This window comes from Schistocerca nitens, chromosome 9 (genome assembly GCF_023898315.1).
Source record: "Schistocerca nitens isolate TAMUIC-IGC-003100 chromosome 9, iqSchNite1.1, whole genome shotgun sequence".
NCBI classification, from domain to species: domain Eukaryota; kingdom Metazoa; phylum Arthropoda; class Insecta; order Orthoptera; family Acrididae; genus Schistocerca; species Schistocerca nitens.
In genome coordinates this window covers 480613512-480638176 of record NC_064622.1, presented here as the reverse complement: position 1 = coordinate 480638176, position 24665 = coordinate 480613512, and the positions used below count along the sequence as shown (strand labels likewise).

Genomic DNA, 24665 nt, shown 5'->3' with positions numbered 1-24665 from the left:
CATGTATCTACTTTTCTAAGAACATTGTGACATTAATACATTAGAGACAAGAATTCATAAAAGAAACAAGGAAGTGAGAGTAAAATTCTGTTTTAACAATGCTGTCTTCACAACATGGGGGCGTCGTGAAGTGTTCAGGCACTTTTAAATTCCTCCAATTTCTGGGATTTCTTCTGTACAAATTCCTCGAAGTCAACATTTTGTCGTCCAGAAAACTACAGATATTTTTTTAAGACAAAAATTAAAAAGACGATTTTTTGAAACTTATGCTCTTAAGGCATTAAGGAGTCGCCAGTTTGCTTGCGGAGGGAAGTGTGGAGGTAATAAATCTGAAGGGAGGCCAAGTCTTGAATACAGTAAACAGGTGAAATGGTTGTAGGTTGTAGTAGTTATACAGAACGAAAAGGTAGGGTAGACTGGCGTGGATAACTCCATAAAACGAGTTTTCAGTCTTAGACCGCAACAACTAAAGCGCATTACAAAAACGTGGCTATTCTACCATTTTAGAGTTAAAATAATTTACCCCTGACTGCAAAAGCGTGTGCGTGTGACAAAATATTCAGCACTAACGAAATGGAAACGTAAGGAAAGTAATGAGAAACATAGGTGATTGAGACATTCAGTTTTCTGAGACTTGTTCCAGAAAGGGTCTCTTGGCGCCACGTAAGGATGCGATGTCACGGGTCTAGAGATGGCTTCGTGCAACATCTCTCATTTTTATTACTCACTCTGACGTCAGTAGGTGTGGCGGACACAGCGTCTCTAGGCCGGCGATATTAAATTCTAGCCATTCCAAGAGTGTCGTCGACATATTAATAAAGGCAAGAGGAAGCACGCCGCTATTGCCGCACTATCATGCTGCAGAAAACTTCTTCCTATGCTAATCCCACAAGCTGTCGTGTAAAGCTAGCGGCCTATTGTGGAACATATGTTTCCTGTATTGACATCTACTTTATTTCAAATGAGGGACGACATACGATTTATCGGGCATGTGCAGTCATTTCTTGGAGTTTTCCTCGTCATTAGTTTTTACATTGCTTTTGTTTCCGTCCTATACTTCTTTCTATCCTGCGCCGAGCTTCGTATTTCTTACATACGTTTCCTGTAATGCGCATTAGATTTTATTAGCTATGTCTGCCCGTACAAAATTTAGCCTCTCCTGCATCTTTGTATTCTCGTTGGTTTTGTATCAATTATCTTGCCCCTTAATCTGCTAAGAAATTTTTCCACAAATTTCTGTATATACTTATCTGCTACTAACGCTTCCCTCGGTTCACCTATCTTGTGTGAATATGCGTCATTGATATCAAACTTTTTAATATCAAGAAAGTCTCCCTCCTTGTTTCTCCTATGCCCTACCATCTTCATCGACTCCTTTCCTTCTACAGGACGTCTTTGCAGTATACACGTCCTCTGAACTGTCTTTAATGCTAACGTGATGTGTCAGTAGTCATGCGCTAGCGATATGCTCATATACAGATGACGGTCGCATCGCGTACACAGGGTACACAAAGGGCAGTGTCTTCGAGGAGCTGTCATTTGTATGCTGGTAATTCACAGATGCAAAGAAGTTGAAGACCTCCTGAAGAAAGGGAACCTTGAATTAGCATACAATACAGTGAAACGCTTCTTCTCAGGAGGACAAAGGATTAGATATAATGCCCTAATAAGAGAGGATAATAAGATGGTGTATAATCATGAAGATATAGCACTTACGTGGAAGGAATACCTAGAGAAATTATATGGAGGCAACGTACAAGATGACATGAGTGAAAGTGAGGACGAAGTAGATAAAGATGAACTAGGAGACAGCATACTAAGGTCTGAATTTGATCAGGCACTACAGGCACTTAAGCACGGAAAAGCACCAGGAATTGACTCATTGCCTGCAGAAATCATCAAAGCAGCTGGAACAGAAATAAAAGATAAATTGTATAAATTAATCTGCCAAATATATGATACTGGAGAGCTGCCTGAGGACTTCAAAAAGTGTATTATTGTTCCATTACCAAAGAAAATGCCAGCAAAATCGTGTGCACAATACAGAACCCTCAGCCTAACATCACATGCATCAAAAGTTTTGACGAGCATCCTCCTCAGAAGAATTGAAGGGAACGTGGAATGCATGCTCACAGAAGCCCAGTTTGGCTTTAGAAGAGGGAGAGGTACGCGAGAAGCCATTATGGCCCTAAGGCTCATAATAGAAAAAAGAATGGAAAAAGGAAAGGACACCTACATAGCATTTGTTGACCTCGAAAAGGCCTTTGATAAGGTTGAATGGAAAAAACTATTCCAGATATTGAGGGAAACTGGAGCTAAGTACAAGGACAGGAGAACGATATGGAACATATACAAAGAAGAGGTGGCAATAGTGAGATGTGGGGAACATCAACAACAAGCAAAAATTAAACAGGGTGTGAGACAGGGATGTGCACTCTCCCCTGTCCTCTTTAATATGTACATACAGAAAGCAATGGACGAGGTCAGAGAAAAGTTAGGACAAGCTAATGGAATCAGGATCCAGGGAAAAATAGTTGATATGCTGCGTTTTGCGGATGACATTGCTGTCCTAGCGGAAAATGAGGAAGAATTACAAGTAGTGTTGGAGGAAATGGAAAACACTCTTGCTACACGGTACAACATGAAAATTAATAAGTCAAAAACAAAAATCTTAGTTGCAAGCAAACAAAATAATCAAGCAATTACGAATATAAGGTTGAATGGAGAGAAGCTGAAAGAAATACAAGACTTTGACTACTTGGGAAGCAGAATAACATCAGATGGTCGTAGTAGGAAAGATGTAATAAGTAGAATAAATCAGGCAAAGACTGCATTCTATAAATGGAAAGGACTCCTCACATCAATTATGATAAGTCTGTCGTTAAGGAAGCGGTTAATAAAGACCTTTGTTGGGAGTGTGCTTCTCTACGGCAGCGAAACCTGGACACTTGGAGAGGACGAAAGAAGAAGGATTGAAGGATTCGAAATGTGGTGTCTGCGAAGGATGTTAAAAATTCCATGGACGGCCAGGATGACAAATGAAGAAGTCCTGCAGAGAGCGGAGGAAGTTCCAGTTCTTTGGAAGACGGTCAAGAAGAGGAGAGATATATGGATGGGACACATTCTGAGACATGAAAGTCTTCTCCACACTATAACGGAAGGCCTTGTGGAGGGCAAAAGGGCAAGAGGCAGACCTAGAAGAAAGTACATAAGCCAGATAATGCAGGACCTAGGATGCGGAAGTTTCACGGAATTGAAGAGGCTGGCCGACAATCGCACTGAATGGAGAGCTGCTGCAAATCAATCTTAGGATTGGCAACTTAAGAAGAAGAATTCACGTGAACAGCTTTCCGACTCGACTGTGTCAGAAAGATGGGAAGTAACAGGTTGTGGACGCGGAATAGTAACTGGAGCTACAGGGTGGAACATTCCATTTCGGAAATCGATAGGGAATTCAGTAATCGGAGGTTCACTGTGTCAAAAGCGTGTCGAGCTATTGGCTCTCACCACGGATAACGCAGTGATCGACGACCTTCTCTTAACGGCCCAGAGCAGCGACGTTTGCATACAGTGCTAACAGACAAGCAACACGGTGTGATCTAACAGCAGAAATCAATGCGGAACGTACGAGGAACGTATGCATCAGGAAACCGAGGACAAATTTATTGAAGGGCCTATGGTAGCAGACGGCCGACGCGAGTGCCCTTGCTCAAGCAGCACGACATTGCCTGCAGCTCCAGGCCTGGGCTCGTGGACATATCCGTTGGACCTTGGATGCTAGAAAACTGTGCTGTGGTCAGATGAATCCCCACTTTAATTTGCAAGAGTTGATGATCGACTGCGAATGTGCCCCAGACCACACAAAACTGTGGGCCTAATTTGTCAATTTGGCTCCATAATGGTTTCGGCTGTATTTTACATGCAGTGGACTGGGTCCTGTCGTCCAACTGAACCGACCATTGACTGGAAATGACTATGTTCGGTTACTTGGAGATCATTTGCAGCCATTTATGGAGCTAGTGTCCCCAGAGAAAGATGGAATATTTAAGGAAGACAGTGCGCCATGTAACAGGTCCAAAATTGTTCGCGATTGCTTCGAAGAACATTCTGGACAATTCTAGCTTATCGCCTGATACGAATCCCATAGAACATTCATCGGACGAAATCGAGAGGTCACTGCGTGCCCAGCTTCCTGCACTGGCAATACTTTCGCATATATGGACGGCTATAGAAGCAACCTTGTTCACGTTACTTGCAGAAGGGACCTTCTTCGGTAAACTGAAACACCCTGAAGAATATAAATTGCAACAGTGACCAAAACGTCGGTAGTTTTTTCACAAACCCAGAAAAAATGTATTGACTGTGACAATGGTCGAGGAAGCCTTCGTTTATATTTAACACGGATGAGTATTTCGGCAGGGGACTTACAACGACGGTTTGTGAGTCCGTGCCATGTCGAGATGCTGCACTACGCCGACACGATATTTGGAGGTATCCCGTGCTTTATAACATCTCAACGTTGTGGCTGCGTGTTGAACACTGGTACATATTCCTCTTGCATAATTTTACTCACTTCAATAACTGATTCATGTATTTTCAGTGATTCTTCGCCATGAAAGTTATTCAACAGTGGTCCCAGCTTCCAGCTGTTTGAACATTAGAATGTGCTCACCCCAACTTTGTAAAAGTTCGTATCAGTTCAGGTAATCAATGCGACACAGAGAGCAATTCCAAAATATGTACAGGTAATATATTTTTTGCACAGTGCTATGATTCTCTTCGTTTATAAAGAATCTCGTAGTAATTCCGTGCTCTGAACAGAGGAAGATCATAATATCATTTAAAGTATAATCGGTGGGATTAATGACAACTGTGCAACTGTATTAAGCCAGTCCAAGGCAGGTGCTGCCCTGAAAGCAGCTGCTGCGAAATGAAGTGCAAAACAATGTGGTTACCGTTTTTCAGTCAGTGTAATTAGGTGCTAATGCTTTAACTTGTAACACTGATCACCCTTCATGTCGTTTCATTCATTCTTCCCATAAGGCTGACTGTTTACGTTTCTGCAAAGAAACGCTATGAACTCTTAAGAATGTTCCACTATGTCTATTACCAATGGTGAATATTGTTTCTTTCTGCCATTTTGTTAATTTCCGAAATAAATGCTGTTGCTGAGTTATACTTCCAACAACATTGGAATACCTTGATTAGTGTACGACAATTAACAAATAATTAACCTTCGATTTGAAATTAATTTCTATCAACACTTTGGTAAAAGTGGTCATTAATTCTTATTTTTTCTGCTTTTTGAATGTATGAGTCTGTAATTATTCAGTTTAGGACGTTGCTTTGGATGATATGGTTGCAGTCTCTACAGCGCACGTACGAAGTTCAGGCCATAAACAAAACTAAAATATAATTCGTATGAAACGCAGCACTTTCTATTTATAGCTGATTTTTGGAAATATTAAAGATAGTCTATTGTCATTACTACTGTCTAGATTGCTTGATGACTTTTCTTATTTATTATAACATTTCAAGAAATGTTTCAGCTGTGCCATCATCAGACACTGAAACACAACTGTGGCTTGGAGACGAAAATTGTCATAACGCGATACAAAAAGCGTTATTCACAGAAGTTCATCGCTATCGCGACTCATTCCACGTATTTGTTTCGAATATTAACAGATTAGCGCAACTACTTCTACGTTTAGATTTTCAGAAAACACAATGTAATTCTTTTTTTCGTTCTTTTACCCAAATTTTCCAGCCTATTTTGTGAGTTATCTTTATTACATCACATTTTATTTCAGAAACTTCATTATTTATTGCTCTTAGTAGATGTTAGACATTGTAACTTGCTAATGGATAAAAAACGACATAAAAGAAATAATATGCAAATGGGTCTCAAGGGTCACCGCTTATCTATATGGGTGCGGCTTTTGTTAGATATGTGATCCGCATCGTACACAAAATACCAGCTGTCAGGAGGGCAGATGGACTACTTAGGTTTGCTCGAAAACTTACGAGAAAATTCAGCCAGTCAGAAGCAGCTCCGAACAGAGAAGTTAGTGGATATTGTTCTCGTTTTTTGGATCCGTACGTTGAACAAGAGGTCCACGTCATTCAGCAGCAGCCCGCTTGTGTCTCCAGGATTTATTCACAGGAAGCTGTCTTTCCAAAGCCCGATGTGTGCCTTTAGGAGATCAAGTAAACATGACAGCTTGGAAAACGGTTTCGCTATTATTGTCGTACATTTAAATCAAAAAGAAAGATGAATATCAGGACGCCTACGAAGGCATACAGACATAAACTTTTATCCTTCACCGCTCCTGAATGGAAGCAAACATCAGCAGTAAGAAAATTACTACGTACTGTAAAATACCTTGGGAAGAACAGCAATTATTAAATTAATATAGCATAATGTGCGAAATGCGGAATGTACATAGTTTCGCGCCATATTAAGTGCAGTAAACACGTTTTGAAAAGGAGATTTTTATTTCCGGAACTACGAGTATGTGCCGAATAAAAGATCGCCGACAAAAATAAATTCGAAATTTCACTCCAGAGTAGTTGCAATTTTTTCAACTAATTCAAAACAAAATTAATTTTCACTCATTATAATTAATTTTGCGGCTCGCCTTTCGCAGTTACTAATTACGGCGGAATTAGTACAGAGCCGGAGGGGAAATTTTAATAGGGCTGAGTAATTGTGTTGCGGGTGTCACGCCACTTTTCAACTGACGCTCCCACGCACAGTCGTGTTAGAGGGTAACCTCTTCTAATCTGGAATGATATCATCACTAGCCGTCACAGTCGGTACGAAGATATTCTTAGTACGTACGGCTCACGCCACCAGTATGTATTACACAGCAAATCACACTAATGTCTGTGCCTGCCTGGGTCTGTCTGACTTTATGTCTGAGTTTTACATTGATATGATGTCAAGTAATAGTACACAGCTACCTGGCCTTTTGACATTGTCCTACATTTTTCTTCCAGTTTCCGGAAGTCACCTCACGAGAAGACAAATGGAGGTTTCTTTGTTTTTTTGCTTTTTACTGGGAGGTAATTGGTTGTTGCTTCAGCGCACAGATGCCTCACGTATTTTTCTAGTCTGCTCTTCCTTCGCTTATGTTGAGGAAAAATGAATGAAAGGGCAACATGTGTTTACAGCAGAATGACGAAAGAGTAATACCAGTGTAAAACTGAAGTCGCATGTTCCAAAATTGTAGGACAGTACGACAAACACGTGAGGACTGGACTTGGCTGGTGTGCTTGTGTAACTCTACAGAACAACACTCAAATCGAAATTATCCTTTCTGCGTGTAATTGACTTTGCCTTCTATTGCTGTGCAATGAATTCTTCGCTTATATTTATATCTGGTCGCGAAACTGGTGACACGAACACGCCTCTGCAGCAGTCCCGAGCAGATATTGCTAATGGTTTGACCATAAGTGACACAGCGCAGTATGTTGAGGAAAAGAAGGTAGCGGCTCCTTCCTTGAGAAGGACGTTATACATGGAAATATAGACCAATTACCTGAATATGGAGCTACACGAAGGCGCCGATTTTACTCACTCCGATATACTACAGTCGTATACAGGAGAGGTAACTCTGTACTGTTCTTTGTTCGCAAGAGAAACTGTTTCAAAAATTTCCACGAGAAATACGGGAGAAACTGTGTATTACGACGACAAAGAATACGGGAGTACATTTCTTATTGCTTTGTATGTGTGGTTAGAACCTGTACCACAATCTGGAAAAGCTGCTTACAAACAATGTCCCATATTTTCGAAAAATGGAAATAAAAATTAGGAAAAATTGTTCATATGAATGTATGGGACGGAAATTTTTCTTTCCTGTCCAGTTTTCCCGTAGGTAATTTTCGGTTTGTCAAGTAAAGTTATAATGTATACTCCAACGGTTCCGAAATCAAAATATCCGAGTATATTCAAGAAGCGATGTAATAGCTGTATTAGATGATCGGTATAGCTACAGCTTTTCTAACGAAATACAAAATGAGTGAATACGCTTGTTTTACCGGATTTCGATTCCACTCGACTGCTGGAATGTACCTGAGCTCTAAGGTGTAACTGCTTTTGGCTTTCTAAGTGGGGCTCGAAGTTGAAGAGAAAATACTGCCGCGACTCAGTCAGTTCGCCTCTATACAGCTGGAGCGGCACCATATTAGAAGGGATATACAGCAATTCATTTGATAAAGAGAGGCTTTCAGTAGGACACAAAGCTGATCAGACGGCTTCCTTATAAGGCACATTCACTCTAGTGTGTTGCGAAGCTACGTGGCGATACAGCGTCAGCTATGCGTGCAGCGCTGTGGCAAGTAGAGCGCGTGTCACTCACCGGTCCTGGTGGAGGCGATGAACACCTTGAGCAGCCGGGGGGCGGGCCTGCGCGCAGCGGTCACGTGACCCTGCAGCACATCCCACACCGCCTCCTCACCGCTCATCCTCACCTGCAACGCAACAGACCTAAATACATAACTGTGCTCCATACGTCTGTAAACTAGTACATATCTCATCTGTACTCTCGTGTAACTCCTCGTATACCACACTAAATTTCTGAAAGATGGGTTAGGAGACAATGATGATCACGGTGATGACGATAACGATGTTGTCGATTATTATGGTGATGATCGTAATGGTAATGATCGTGATGACAATGATCGTTGTGATGATCACGATTTTGACAGTTGCCGTTATTGTGATGGTTTCGTGATGCTGATCACCATAATTGTCATCATGATCATGCCAGGTATCTTGCTGTGATGACTATGATGATCATGATGATCACGATTGTGGTGATGATCGACATAACGCCATTTACTACTATGATGATGGTTGTGTGTTCTTCACCGATTTACTTCAAATTTGTACATGATACACTAATTAACACAAAAATCGACATTCGCTACATTTTTAATATATATGTTATATATAGATACTATATAAAAGATTAATGTAGTTCATCATTATTGACCAATTTACATCAGATGTTTACACAAAACTCTAATAACCATTCGGATGGACTTAGGCTACATATTTTTTTAAACAACAATGATTTTACTTACAAAATAACACTAAACCCAGCTTTATATCTTCTGTCAATAAATTTACATGAATTTTTAAAGTTGTAAAGTCCTTTTTGAAACACTCTCTACAAGAAGGAAGAAGGTGACACAGAAACACTAATCAACTTCCTTTCTCAACTGTATCGGAGCTCGGAGGTTATTCTGCACTTTTAAATGTGATGTCAGGTTATTTAAACCGTTGCTATTTAAAATTGGTACTTTACTGGGCGACAAGTACTGAACTATATGAAATAAAAATCTTAATGACTTCTGAACTGGTTGCGTTAGGACGTTCAAACTGCACTGTTAGCAATGGGGCATGATGGGAATTAATACGCGCATGCATAGTTGTTTAGAGGTGAAGGTTGCTGTCCTTTGGATGGGTTCGTCAATAAGCAAAATTGGCGCATTTTGGGGACAGAGACTCCGCATTTCGCGACCGCCAAGTCTCTTCACCCTCAACAGGTAACTGTGTGGTGTACAATGTCCAGTCATGGAATAATTGATTCGATATTCCTTGATGTCACGGTGAGATTTTGGAAGATGACTTCATCCCCATTATCCAAGGTGGCCCTGATTTCGACAATATGTGGGCCGTCTGCGGAAACGCCCGTTGCCGGCTGCACTTTGACCGCTGCATCCCTAACTATCGCCCGCAGTACAAGTTTTGACTCGTGTTAGCTCGAGGCCTCATTAAAGTTTTTCAGACTTCGCAACGAGGACTTGAGTACTGTATCAAGCGGTTCCTGGTTAGTGACAAACTTGAAGACGCCGATCGTCCATTAGCTAGCGGAGGGGAAGGAGATAATCTAAAATCGAAAAAGAGAAAAAAATGGTTCAAATGGCTCTGAGCACTATGGGACTCAACTGCTGTGGTTATCAGTCCCCTAGAACTTAGAACTACTTAAACCTAATTAACCTAAGGACATCACACACACCCATGCCCGAGGCTGGAATCGAACCTGCGACCGTAGCGGTCACGCGGTTCCAGACTGAAGCGCCTAGAACCGCACGGCCACACCGGCCGGCCGAAAAAGAGAAGGTATGGTGAGAACTACAGGGTATGTAAAAAATGTACTAACACTTTGACTGCCCATAACGTGCTACCTTTTTCGTTTTATCAGGTGAATCTAATGGAGCAGAATGACAGAAGAATAATTTAGTTTGCCCGTAAATGTTATTGGAAAACCTAAAACGCTCCAGAAGTGTAAAGATGGTTCAAAAGGAACTTCGATAAACTGCCATCAACGCATCGGATTATTGCTTGCATCAGATTCAAATATGAAGCAAATGAAACCGTTTACAACGTCAACAACAAACGTTCTGGACGACCACGTACATCCACGGGTCACAGAAAAGGAAATCAGGTGCGGTAAACCCTCATTCGATCACTACAGAAATCTCTACGGCACATGGCTCGGAAGACACACATCTCAAAAGATAGCGTTCATCGCATTTTGAAGCGTCCTCGCTGGAATGGTACATACCAGCAGTAATCCATCCTTTCAATGAAGACGATCCAGACCAGAGAGATCAATTCTGTAAATGTTACTTTGAAGAGATGTTTGATGATGACGAAATTTAATTCCAGCAAGTTGGAGCACCTCCCCTCTACCATCGCAACGTAAGAGCTCACCTCGATACAGCTTTCCGAAACACGTGGACTGGACGATGGAGTGGCACTGTATACCCTGCCCGTTCCTCAGACCTCACACCCAATAGACTTCATTTTATGGGGATACCTGAAGAACAGAGTTTATCGCACAGTCCCAGAACTGATGCACTGAAATTGTAAGCTGAACGACCATATCGCGAAATTCCGAATGAACTGTGTCGTGGCTTTTGCAAATCCATGGGCTCGCGTAATGAACTTTGGCTGGACAGTGACGGTCATCAATCTGAATATTTGCGAACATGTTTCCTTAAGTACATTTTCCTTCTGTAATTCACAAGCAAAGTTTTTATATTCATTCAAAGCGTTAATTTGGTTTTTCGAGCCCCCTTGTATTTATTGCTAAGCTTCACTAAACTTACGATTGATGGTGAAGAACGTTTCTGCCGCTGATACAATGAAGCCTAACAAATTAAAGAAACGTCTCGAGGCAAAACATCATGCATTAACGGGAAAACCAAAAGAATCTTTAACCAAATTATTATTTTACTGTCTATCAAGAACAACTTTGCTCAGACGCCGAATGTGACTTCTAAGGCCCTTTTAGCCTCTTACAAGATTTCGCATAGGATTGCTAAATGCAAGAACCCATACACAGTTACAAGAAGATCTGCAACTTTTGCAGTCGTGTATTCCTGAGTTGCGTGTAATATTGCTGTGTATTGTTAGTTTTTACTTGTCGACCGTCTAAGTACAACTGAATGAAACACATTTTTCGTGCCATACGCATTTCGCCTTTATTCTCTGCAAGGCATCTTCAGTGGCCTGGAACATGTACATATTTTTACTATTTGGTTTACATTTTGGAACAATGTATATATAGGTTACAAATAGTTCTGATGTTTGGTTTTTCTATGGCGTAGTAATATTTTAAATTCTACTTAGAGGTTCCGTGGATGATTTCCTACACGCTGTGTTTTAGTTCCGTTTTTGGCGCTGTTCTTTTTACAATTGCCATTTCGGGTTTTTGTTTCCACACTTCACAGCTCCAGGAGCTGAACGCTTGCTTGGATGCTATGTTTTGGCTTGTGTTGCCGACTGTCTGATGTTACTTCCAAAGATCAAATATCATTGCCATGTTTCGACTGACTTTTTTTTTTCGTGATATCTGTGATCTGATTGATCGTGTGTGTGTGTGTGTGTGTGTGTGTGTGTGTGTGTGTACTTCCAACACCTGATGCGTTCTTTCTATCGTGCTTTAAAATACCTCTGCTACGGTCGCAGGTTCGAATCCTGCCTCGGGAATGGGTGTGTGTGATGTCCTTAGGTTAGTTAGGTTTAAGTAGTTCTAAGTTCTAGGGGACTTATGACCTAAGATGTTGAGTCCCATAGTGCTCAGAGCCATTTGAACCATTTTTTTTTTTTTAAAAAAATACCTGCATGTCATGCCTATGTATATTTCATCACAACTTTGACTTCAAGTTTGAATATTCCTGATCCCTGGAATTTATGTCTGTTGGTTGTTGGTTGGCTTAAGCATCATTGGTGGATTTTCACAGTTTTATACGCTATTTGGAAGGCCTGTTTCTTTAGTATGTTTGCCACTCTGTGTGTTAATTTACGTTTGTAAGTCATAGAGTACCATCTGCTTCTGTTCTGTGTAATGTTGTCATTGCTGCAATAACTCATATGTTGTATAGATTAAACAGGATCCAACTGAACATACAAAAATAAAAAAAAAATGGTTCTAATAGCTCTGAGCACTATGCGACTTAACTTCTGAGGTCATCAGTCGCCTGGAACTTAGAACTAATTAAACCTAACTAACCTAAGGACATCACACACACCCATGCCCGAGGCAGGATTCGAACCTGCGACCGTAGCGGTCGCTCGGTTCCAGACTGTAGCGCCCAGAACCGCACGGCCACTCCGGCCGGCATAGAAAAATATGAAAAAGGAATGAGTACAATCATACAGATAGGAACAATGGGTGCGACAGGCACGTTGTGCACAGATTCAATCAAAATATAAAAAACACAAATACAAAACGAACGCAAAGTTTCCAGAATTCAAGCTAATTCGCTAGCTGCACACTGGTTCAGCTGGTTGTAAGCACTATGGGAATTAACATCTGAGGTCATCAGTCCCCTAGACTTAGAACTACTTGAACCTAACTAACCTAAGGACATCACACACATCCATGCCCGATGCAGGATTCGAACCTGCATAGCAGCTGCCCGGTTCCGAACTGAAGCGGCTAGAACCGCTCGGCCACACTGGTGGCCAACTTCCTAAAGGACTTTTTAAAAATTTTAATAGTAACTGTAATAGAAATGGCTCAATAAATAGTCATTCAGCCCTGTACGAATATAGCACGATGACTGTTTATTATGATTTCATATTTGTCTTGCTTCTTCGTAAACAAAAGGCAGGATACCGACGCAATGCCTTCTGGTGGACTGTTTCGTTCTTGCACCACATTCACATTAGCTTTCGGTTACTACATTCCCTTGAACGCGAAGCTGGATGGTGGTTCTGACATTCTTTGCAGAAAAGATGTAAAAATAATCGAAATTGTTAAAAAAGAATTATCTCACTTTTCGACATGCTCTCACCATTCAGTAACAATTACGTGTTAACTGTACTAAGTTTTGAACTTGAAATTGATATTTCAGCGGAAATATGGGAACATATGAAACAAGACCGTTACAGTTATTTACATTTTGCGGTAAGACATAGCTTTGTCTTCTACGTATATACATGGATAATTTTTCTTGCTTACGGATGTAGTCAGAAATTCGTCAATGGAAGAAAAGATGCTTTTCATAGGTAACTACCACAGTGTTCCAATCCATTTAAAGTACTACGTAATAAGAGGCGCTTTGTGTGTCAATAATATCAAGACCTAGTGTAATGAAGCAGTGATATGCAGGGCTAATTTATGTGACTGTATGTTCATATATTAATGAGACAGGTAACAGATAAACTTTGACATATTGCGAGAGTTTGCTGAACGTATACACTTTCCGAAAAATTTTCGCTTACCAATCTCAGTCATTAGTTCCGGGTTATACTGATCTCTAAACCACTGTGCACATTTTCAGACAGTCACACAAGAAACTGTAGCATTTGCGCATATGGTTCAGAGAATGAACATGTGCTGTTCATACATTAAAGAAAAGAAAAAAGGATTCGGCACTCCTACGTAATGCGAAGCTGACCATTGGACGCCATGTATAGAAGTATGTAGTGAGTACTGTGCATTTAATAGAGAAGCAGTAACAGCACAATGGGTCGGTAACGAGAGCTCAGCAACTTCGAACGTTGACTGGTCTCTGGACGTCACCTGTGTAACACATCCGTCAGGGCCAGTTCAGCTCTTCTAAGGCTGACAAGTCGACTCTTGGACACGTGACTATGACGTGTAACGCGAAGGTACAGCAACAGGGAAAACGAGAGCAGTCAGACCTCATGAACCGACGACAGAAACCGTCGAACGTTGCAAAGTGTGTCTGCAAAACGTCCCACGAATCAGCGGAAGGAATCACACATGTGTTCCAAAGTGCTACCACCAGTCCAGCGAGCACAGTGGCTGTGAAGAGGGAGTTAGAAAGAATGGGCGACAGGGATCGGGCAGCTCCTCACAAGATGCTCACTCCTGTGTATAAGGCTAAGCGACGCTTCAGGTGGGATCACGCTGTACCATTGGCAGTCCAAAGGAAGGGTTTTGGTCAGGCGAATGCCTGCCATCATATGCAGCGCCAACACTGACGTATGGAGGAGATTGTGTGGGGCTATGGGGGAGTCTTTCGTGATTAGTACGTGGCACCCTTACTGCACGAAGGAAAACGCTAAATCCGGAAGTTCATGAACACATTTTACAGCATTCGGTACTGTGTACAGTAGAGGAACACATAGGAGAAGACGATTCTTTTTATCAGCGTGACAATGCACCGCGTCATAAAGCAGCTTCTGTGGGTCAATGACTTGTGGATAGTAACTTTCATGAAATGGACTATTCTACCCATACTCCTTACCTGCACCCAATGGAACATCTTTGGGATGAGTTGGATCACAGAATTCGCACCATCCCCAATGCCAGACATCAGTAACATTTCTGGTTTCGGCTTTGAGGAAGAATGAGTTGCCATTCGTCGACGGATATTGAGATACTTCATACAAAGTGCACCAGTCAGAGATTATATGGTCACTAAGGCGAATGTTATCTGACAGGTGTCCAAACACCTTTGATCATGTTGTGTACCAGTATTTTAGTTTCCCTAAGGATGAAAGAAAATTAAATGTATATAAACTTATAGAAAATAAAAACGGAAAATATTGCTGAGCTTAACCACTCCAAATTCGATGCTTTTCAAGATACTTTCACTTTGATGTACAAGGAAGCCATTTCACGATGCCACTACAGCGTCCATACACATTATAAAAATGGATGTATTTATGTATGTATGAACGTATGTACGTATGTATGTTCCATATTTCCTGCTAACCCACTGGACCAAATCCAACCAAACTTGGCACACGTATCGCTTACTATCTGCAAAGGATCGGTCTGCGTGAAAGAATTACCTACCTATCAATGGGGTGTGGGTGGGGGTGGAAAGGTGGTGGAACACACGACGTTCGAGTACACAGACCTTACTCATAAAGTATTAGAGGGTCAGAGCACGGAGCAACCTGCTACCAATTTTACACATGATTTCGTAACCTTAAGGAAAATTTTTTGGCTGATAACCACCATAACATGACGAAAGGAAAAAAAAACTGTAGTTTACTGTATTTTCGCTGTTCATGCAGTAAAACAGCCGCATCAGGCAAGAGGTATTCATTTATTATTCCTTTAGTACTAACTGCTTTCACGACACATTTTGCAGACGGTATTCACATATAACACTGAATGTACCGCCAGAATCAAAATATAGCAGACACATAGTTCAGGAAATGTGACGTCATAAATACTGAGATGCGTGAAACTGCCGCATCATGTACGACGTTTTATTACATCTGTAACACTAGCTCTATTCGCAACACGTTTCGAAGATTGTATCCAAATATACCGCTGAATCTACTTTGAACATTATGTCATTGTATGTCATATGTTCAGGTGATATGACGTCATAAATATTGAGCTACGTGGAAGCAGAACTGCAGGGCGAAATTTGCTATAGGTACAGGTGACATATGTGTACAAACACGTGTAAATATATAAAATATAATGGGTATATGAGTGGGCAACGGCCTTGCCGCAGTGGATACACCGGTTCCCGTGAGATCACCGAAGTTAAGCGCTGTTGGGTGTGGCTGGCACTTGGATGGGTGACCATCCAGCCGCCATGCGCTGTTGCCATTTTTCGGGGTGCACTCAGCCTCGTGATGCCAATTGAGGAGCTACTCGACCGAATAGTAGCGGCTTCGGTCAAGAACGCCATCATAACGACCGGGAGAGCGGTGTGCTGACCCCACGCCCCTCCTATCCGCATCCTCCTCGGAGGATGACACGGCGGTCGGATGGTCCCGGTAGGCCATTCCTGGCCTGACGACGGAGTCCTCCTCCTCCTCCTGGGTATATGAGTACTCTTCCAAACCGACAAACATAAGGCCACATCTAAATCCGTGGATCAATTTCAGTAAAACTTGGTCCATATTTTACTTACTATGTGGAATGGAATGCTGTGGAGGTAGGAACTTCCAAACTGCTATTAGGACGGGGTGGATAACTTGGTGGTCGAAAGAGAACATCGGTGTACCGTATGTCTCTAGAAGAGCATAGCGTTCCATAGGGAAAGGGCACATGTCATCCCCGTTTTCAAGGAGGGACGTCGAACAGACGTGCAGAACTATAGACCTATATCTCTAACGTCGATCAGTTGTAGAATTTTGGAACACGTATTATGTTCGAGTATAATGTCTTTTCTGGAGACTAGAAATCTACTCTGTACGAATCTGCATGGGTTTCGAAAAAGACGATCGTGTGAAACCCAGCTCGCGCTATTCGTCCACGAGACTCAGAGGGCCATAGACACGGGTTCCCAGGTAGATGCCGTGTTTCTTGACTTCCGCAAGGCGTTCGATACAGTTCCCCACAGTCGTTTAATGAACAAAGCAAGAGCATATGGACTATCAGACCAATTGTGTGATTGGATTGAAAAGTTCCTAGATAACAGAACGCAGCATGTCTTTCTCAATGGAGAGTGATTTCAGGTGTGCCGCAGGGGAGTGTCGTAGGAGCGTTGCTATTCACAATATACATAAATGACCTTGTGGATGACATCGGAAGTTCACTGAGGCTTTTTGCGGATAATGCTGTGGTATACCGAGAGGTTGTAACAATGGAAAATTGTACTGAAATGCAGGAGGATCTGCAGCGAATTGATGCATGGTGTAGGTAATGGCAATTGAATCTCTGTGTAGACATCGCAGGTTCGAATCCTGCCTCGGGCATGGATGTGTGTGATGTCCTTAGGTTAGTTAGGTTTAAGTAGTTCTAAGTTCTAGGGGACTGATGGCCACAGATGTTAAGTCCCATAGTGATCAGAGCCATTTGAACCAGTTTTCAATGTAGACAGTTGTAATGTGCTGCGAATACATAGAAAGAAAGATCCCTTATCATTTAGCTACAATATATCACATGAGCAACTGGAAGCAGTTAATTTCATAAATTATCTGGGAGTACGCATTAGGAGTGATTTCAAATGGAATGATCATATAAAGTTGATCGTCGGCAAAGCAGATGCCAGACTGAGATTCATTGGAAGAATCCTAAGGAAATGCAATCCGAAAACAAAGGAAGTAGGTTACAGTGCGCTTGTTCGCCCACTGCTTGAATACTGCTCAGCAGTGTGGGATCCGTACCAGATATGGTTGATAGAAGAGATAGAGAGGATCCAACGGAGAGCAGCGCGCATCGTTACAGGATCATTTAGTAATCGCGAAAGCGTTACGGAGATGATAAATAAACTCCAGTGGAAGACTCTGCAGGAGAGACGCTCAGTAGCTCGGTACGGGCTTTTGTTGAAGTTTCGAGAACATACCTTCACTGAGGAGTCAAGCAGTATATTGCTCCCTCCTACGTATATCTCGCGAAGAGACCATGAGGATAAAATCATGGAGATTAGAGCCCTCACAGAGGCATACCGACAGTCCTTCCTTCTACGAACAATACGAGACTGGAATAGAAGGGAGAAGCAATAGAGGTACTCAAGGTACCCTCCGCCACACACCGTCAGGTGGCTTGCGGAGTATGAATGTAGATGTAAATGAAGATGTAGAAGGTTTCGAGGGTAAGATGAATACAGAGAGGTGTGGCATCGATAGCTACGACGCCACGTCGTAGATAATAGTTCTTAGGTTGGCACTACGACACCGACACCGACAGATCCCTCTAGCCGGCGCTGTGCATCTCTACGAGCGCCGCTACAGATTCTGCCCATTTGATTCCGAAGAGACGACGTGACAACATGGTTTCTATTTCATAGTGGGCGAGCCTCTACAGATTTTGCCTTTGTACCTTCTAGCCGATGCTTAATTGATGAACGGCTTCGCACCTACGTGCTCACCTGTACGCAAAGTTAAGTAAAAGAGTTATAACCTAATCGCAGTACCAAGATTTCTACCTCACCTGCTCCTCCAGCTTCCTACACTTGGCCTACCCTTCAGTTTTCAGGAGCAGACCCACGCGCCGCCTTCCAGGCGGAATACAAAAAGTCGCGACGAGCAGGGACTAAAAATTTTTTTCCCTCTATCACTTATTTTTTTGCTCGGTACTGCTTTATTTTTGTGCTAGCCTCAGTGCAAGACTGCTTCCCGCATTCGTTATAAGACTTTCATTTGTGTAAACCATGGCTTCGTCACAGGAACAGGCTTCGCTGTCCGATCTTGTACGTTTTCAGGCTCAGCAAATGACGCAGCTGCTTGCGGCCATAAATGGACTGGTCACACTACAAACTGCAGCTACTTCGGCGCCGCCATTTCGTGCCTTCAACCCAGGCGTTGAACGCTGGCCAGAATATATCGCCTAGCTCGAGGCACACTTCGCAGCATAAAACATACCCATGCGCTCGTGAAATTGTTTCCCACCACCCGCCCAGAAACTAAAACTTAGGACAAAGTGATTGACGCTTTGAACTCCCACTTCCGTGATAGTGTAAATGTGGTACCTGCACGCTACGGCGTGGCCATACTCAGTCCAATAAATCTTGGTTAGCGGACCTTCAGAGATTAACTTCTGACTGTGACAATCATTGCCAATGTGGACGCTCATATCCGGATATAATGATTAGAGACGCTATTGCCCAGAATGTGGCGGATAACCGCATCCGCGAGCAAATCCTCAAATTTAAAAACCCTTCTTTGCAGGAAGTAGTGGACTTGTTAGACAGACAAGATACGTCCGCGTTCGACGTGACCCCGGGTGTGTGTACTGTTAGCGCGGCACAACACGTGCCATCCCGACTGATCCCAGCACAGCACGCCAGACTGCGCCGCGCCGCTCGCGTGCACGTAAACAAGTTTCACGCCTCGCATCTACTCCGAACTGAAATCATGTACGAACTGCTTTCGTGCCCACCCACGCGATAGTTGCCCATCCCGTCAAGCACAGTGTTATTTTTGTAATAAGAAAGGGCATGTGCAAGCTGTGTGTAGTAAGAGAAACACAACTTGTCTCCCGTTCGCGTGACTCGCGTGGGTGTCACCGCAACGGAAACCGCCATAATCATGGTTCACATCAGCCTATGGACGTTAATGCCATTTATGCTAAGCCTCCTGCTCCACGTGCTTCTACAGCTCATCGTGTGAATCAAGTTTTGCCAGGCACTTCCTCTCGCATTCAGAGCAATGCAAGGAAACTTCCTGTGACTTTGAAAATTTGTGGACGTTCTGTTCGCATGCAGCTGGACACTGGTGCGTCAGTTTCTTTACTGAACGAATCAACGTATGAGATGCGTGGTTCGCCCCCGCTTCGTCGTTCGCATTCCACGCTGACTGCATTTCCTGGGCAGGAAACCTCAGTACGCGGCGTGTGTACTTTGCAAGCCACGTACGGTGCAACGACCCGTACAGTCTCTTTCCATGTGCTCCCGTCTAGTGATGCTACGAACATTTTTGGCATGGACGCATTTGAACTTTTTGGCCTCGCAATTCAGGACAATGTACTTTGCGTCAACGCTAGTGACCATACAGGCAGTGTCGTCGCACTATGTGATGATTTCCTGGACTATTTTCTGATGGCCTTGTTGTAGTTGAAGACAATGCCATGCCTATTTTTTGGCGCGCACGCCCGGTACCGCACAAACTGCGCGACGCCGTAGCTGCCGAACTTCATGATTTGCAAGACAGTGGTGTCATTGAACCTGTTTCTGCTTCACCATGGGCTTCGCCTATAGTGTGTGTGAAGAAACCAAACGATCTTCTCCGTATTTGAGCTGACTTTAAGTTTACCGTAAATCCCCAGAGAGTGCAAGCTACGTTTCCATTTTTGATAAGCTTGGTGCGGGAAAATTCTTTTTCATGATTGACTTGCGGGACGCATACTTTCAGATTCCGCTCGACGAACAGTCGCAGTGCTATTTTGTGATCAACACCCACCTTGGATTGTGCGAGTTTCGCCGCCTTCCGTTTGTTTTTGCTTCGGCTCCTGCTATTTTTCAGTCTTACTTGCAGCAGTTGTGTGCCACTGTCCCTGGTTGTTCCAATTATCTGGACGATATCGTCGTATCAGGTCGCACCCCTGACGAACATTTGCAGAATTTGCGTGCCTTATTTACTGTACTTTTGCAGGCAGGATTAAAGTGTAACAGAGACAAGAGCACATTTTTTTAAACTGAGATTCAGTATTTAGGACATATGATTAACAGACAGGGTATCCACTCCTCGCCGTCACATCTCAGTGCGGTTAGAGACTTGCCTGCACCCAGGAACTTGAAAGAACTTCAGTCTGTGTTGGGCAAATTTTCATATTACATTCGGTTTATACCAAATGCCGCGCAGATTGCAGCGCTTCTGCATCGCCTTCGGCGTAAGAACGTTCATTTTGTTTGGTCTTCGGAATGTGACGCTGCTTTCCACAAGGTCAAATCTGCTTTGTTGCGTGATCGTTGTTTGATTCCTTTAGATCCCTCCAAACCAGTTGTTCTGGCTGTCGATGCATCTTCTCACGGCATCGGAGCGGTTCTCTCGCACTGCATTAATTCTGTCGATGACCCAATCGCTTTTGCATGTAAGTTGTTCAATTCTGCCCAGCAAAACTATTCTCAAATCGAGAAAGAAGCTTCAGCTATTGTATATGGGGTGACTAAGTTTACCGATTTTTCGTGCGGTCGCAAGTTCTATTTGGTCACCGACCACAAGCCTTTGACGTCGTTCTTCCAACCGTCAAAGCCAATTCCCACCCGTACTACACAAGAGTTGCAACGTCGGTGTTTGATTTTGTGTAGCTACAGTTACGAAATTTTGTTTCGACCTACGGCCCAGCATGGCAATGCTGATGCTCTGTCTCGTAAACCTGTCGGTCCTGACAAAGTGTTTAACTCTTCCGAACTGTCATGCATTTTTATTGACTGGCAAGATAAGGAATTAGCTGATGGTTTTCCGGTGGATTTTCGTCGTATTGCTGCGGCGACAGCCGCCGATGCTTCTTTGCAGATTCTTTTGCAGTATATTCGTACTCAATGTCCTCCATGTGCTACACAGATTCGTGATCCATTCGTTCGACGTTACTTTGCGCACCGTCACGACTTGTCTGTACACCACCGTGTTACCTTGTTACGAACTGACAATGATCTGTCTCGTGTGGTTGTACCTCGTTCGTTGCAGTCGGAAATCCTCTGACTGCTGCGCGCTGGACATTGGGGCATCGTGCGGACAAGGCAATTAGCGAGTCGTCACTGCACTTGGGTCGGCATTGATGAACAAATTAAGAATTTGCTTGCTAGTTGTCGCCTTGCGTGGAGCATCAATCTACTCCCTGCCAGCGCTTCTTTGCGTGGCCGACTCCTACTGCACCTTCGTAGCGCGATCATACTCATTTTGCAGGTCCTTTCTGGGACACCCGCTGATGCGTACAGCAACTTTCCTTTTGTTGTTCCTGTGTCTTCTACTACATCTGCTAATATAATTCAGGCTTTGAAGTCTATTTTTTGTATTGAGGACCTTCCTGAAGTTATTGTCTCCGACAATGGCCTCCAGTTAGAGTCCTCAGAAATTGAAGCGTTCTGTGCTGCTAATGGTATTCGTCATCTGACCTCAGCCCCGTTCCACCCCAGTTGAATGGTGAGGCTGAACGTTTTGTGCATACACTCAAATCGCAGGTGAGAAAGTTGCGGGCCACGCACTCTCACGAGCGCGCGCTATGGCGTTTACTTGCTTCATATTGCTCCCAGCCATGTGGCCTCCTTTTCCCATCGGAATTGCTACATGGGCGCAGCTATTGCAACCCGCCGCTGCGCGCTCCCGCTTCTTCGCCTCGTTCTGGTTTGGCGCCGCACGATTTGGTGTTCTATCGCGTTCTCTCTGGCAGGCAGCGCTGGGAGCAGTGGTTCATTCTTCACCTGCTTGGCGGGCATTATTAGTCATTTCTGGTCCCTCCGGCACTGTCAAGTGACACCGGATCCAGATCCGTTTGTGCCGTCCTCGGTTTTCTGCCGACGGCTGTTTTCCGGCAGAACTGGATGCTTCGGGGCTTCCACCGCCTCTGCCCACGACTCCACCGACGGCGCCTCCGCCGCTCGCGCCTCCGCCGCAGCCGCTCCAGCCGACACCGCCGCTGCCGGTCTGGTCAACTGCACCAGACGGACGCGTCTCGCCGCCGCCGCCGCCGCCACCTCCTCATGCAGTCATAGCCAGTGGCGGTGCGCGGCCTGGGCAAGCTTTCCATAGGGCGTTTTCCTCGCCCCTCGTGAGCAATTCGGGGACCTGGATGGACAGCGCGCCCCGGCAGTTCTTTCTGCTGTCCACCCCCTCAGCTGCGCCACTCCTGGGTCCGTCCACCCGCCGTCGGAAGCCATACTCAACGACGGTGCGTCGTTTCAGGGGGGAGGGATGTCGTATCGATAGCTATGATGCCACGGCGTAGCTAAAAGTTCTTAGGTTGGCACTAAGACATCGACAGTGCCCTCCAGCCGGCCCTGTGCAGCTCTACAAGCGCCGCTCCAGATTCTGCCCATTCGATTCCGAGGAGACGACCTAGCAACGTTGCTTGTATTTCATGGTGGGCGAGCTACTACAGATTTTGCCTTTGTACCTCCTAGCCGATGTTTGATTGTTGAACAGCTTCGCACCTACATGCTCATCTGAACGCAAAGTTAAGTAAAAGAATTATAACCTAATTGCAGTACCAAGTGATCTACCTCACGTGCTCCTCCTAGCTTCTTGCATTCGGCCTGGGAGGAAGAAATGAAGAATGTGTAGGGAGGAATGGACGGACAGAGAGAGGAGAGATAAGGAGACTGAGAAAGAGGGCACGAGGAGGAGGTGGACACGAAGAGGGAGGCAGAGGAGACTAATGTAGAAGGGGTGAGGAGACGAGGAGATGAAGCTAGATGAGATGACACAAAACGAGATGGACGGAGAGTTTGCAGAGGCAGATGGAGAGTGAGAAGAGCAGGTGGTGTTGTGCAAAGAGATGGACTAAGAAAAGACTGGAATAAAAATGTACTAGATAATACCAGGTACTCAGCCGGGTACAACCCAGAGACTGACTGCATGAAAACCTAAAAATTAGTGGTGGCTCTTTCTTTTTTTCCTATAACGAACCAAATAGTGACATCTGAATTATCCTTGTATTTATTTCTGAGCTGCTTTAAGACAAGTCTATTGGAGATATTTAATGCAAATTATTAAGAATTTTATGGAATGTGTACCAAATACAAGATACTTTTGAGAGATGCAATAACGTTAGAATTCTCTTAGAATTCTTCAGGGCGCATAAGGGTAAATTTTAGGAAGCAAAACGGTCGCTTGAAATTTGTGACAATGTATGATGACGACAAAAATTCGATGCTGCGCTTGTGAATGCTTACTTCATCCACATTTCTGCGCTGTGGCTGAAACCCAAGAGAGTTGCAGCGTGTATTCAATTTAGACAGTAGGTGATTAAATTGGAATTTATAGTAAATAGTTTTTACAACTACACTTACAGCCTGCATACAGGGGGGCATTACACATCATTCGAGTCAAGATTTTGCAATTTTCAAATAAAAAGTAAGGCAGTATTTACTGGGCACAATCATATCAAACTGAGTAGTTATTATCTAAGGAAACCCTTTTGAGATACGCTAACCAGCATTTACGCAACCCTAGAGGGCGATAAATCATCTTATTTCATCATCTTATTTCATCATCTTTTGTAATGTGAAGGTTTTTGAAAAAGAGTACTGCATCGTACTGAAGTAATGACTATTCCAGTGCAAGTTACTCTATGATAATTGCATATCTTCCCAGTCATCCGTCACATTGATAAATAACGCCCTAGGTTTAACATTATTGAAGTTTCACAAAATGCACTGGAAAATACGGTGTAGCCTATCATCACGCTATCTCGGCAGTCTACGATCGCAGTGTCGTTATAGTTGGAAAAAAAATTACCACTTGACGTTTTTTCGTCCATTAGCATACAGTCCTTGAAGGCCTAATAATAGCTAACAGCCCCATTGGAAATTTCCGTAAGAGAGATGTTTGAGCACAGGGTTAGCAATTGTACAACTGCTATTATTGGACGAAGTTGAAGGGAGATTGAGTTTCAGGCTAACATATACATCACAAGGCACACAATACAAGGCATATATCACAACTCCATCATCTCGTACGATAACCCAACGATAACTGTTATAAAAATTGATGTTATTTGATAACGGCGTCATAACAGAAATCTTCAACCTAAAATGAGTTGACTGTAAATAATAAAAACATAATATCTTAGAAACAGTATCTAAGAACAAGGAGTGATCGC

The 24665-nt window shown here is 43.5% G+C and overlaps 1 protein-coding gene and 1 pseudogene across 1 annotated transcript in view; one reads left to right on the top strand and one right to left on the bottom strand.

The window, feature by feature from the left end:
- LOC126204367 (NACHT and WD repeat domain-containing protein 2-like) overlaps nt 1-24665 on the bottom strand; it is a 1117837-nt gene that overhangs the window by 978710 nt on the left and 114462 nt on the right. Inside the window, exon 2 of the mRNA XM_049938741.1 lies at nt 8364-8475. Within this exon, the coding sequence (XP_049794698.1) occupies nt 8364-8475 (112 nt within the window). The remainder of the gene's footprint in view (nt 1-8363; nt 8476-24665) is intronic.
- Nucleotides 15951-16067, top strand: LOC126204741 (5S ribosomal RNA; annotated as a pseudogene).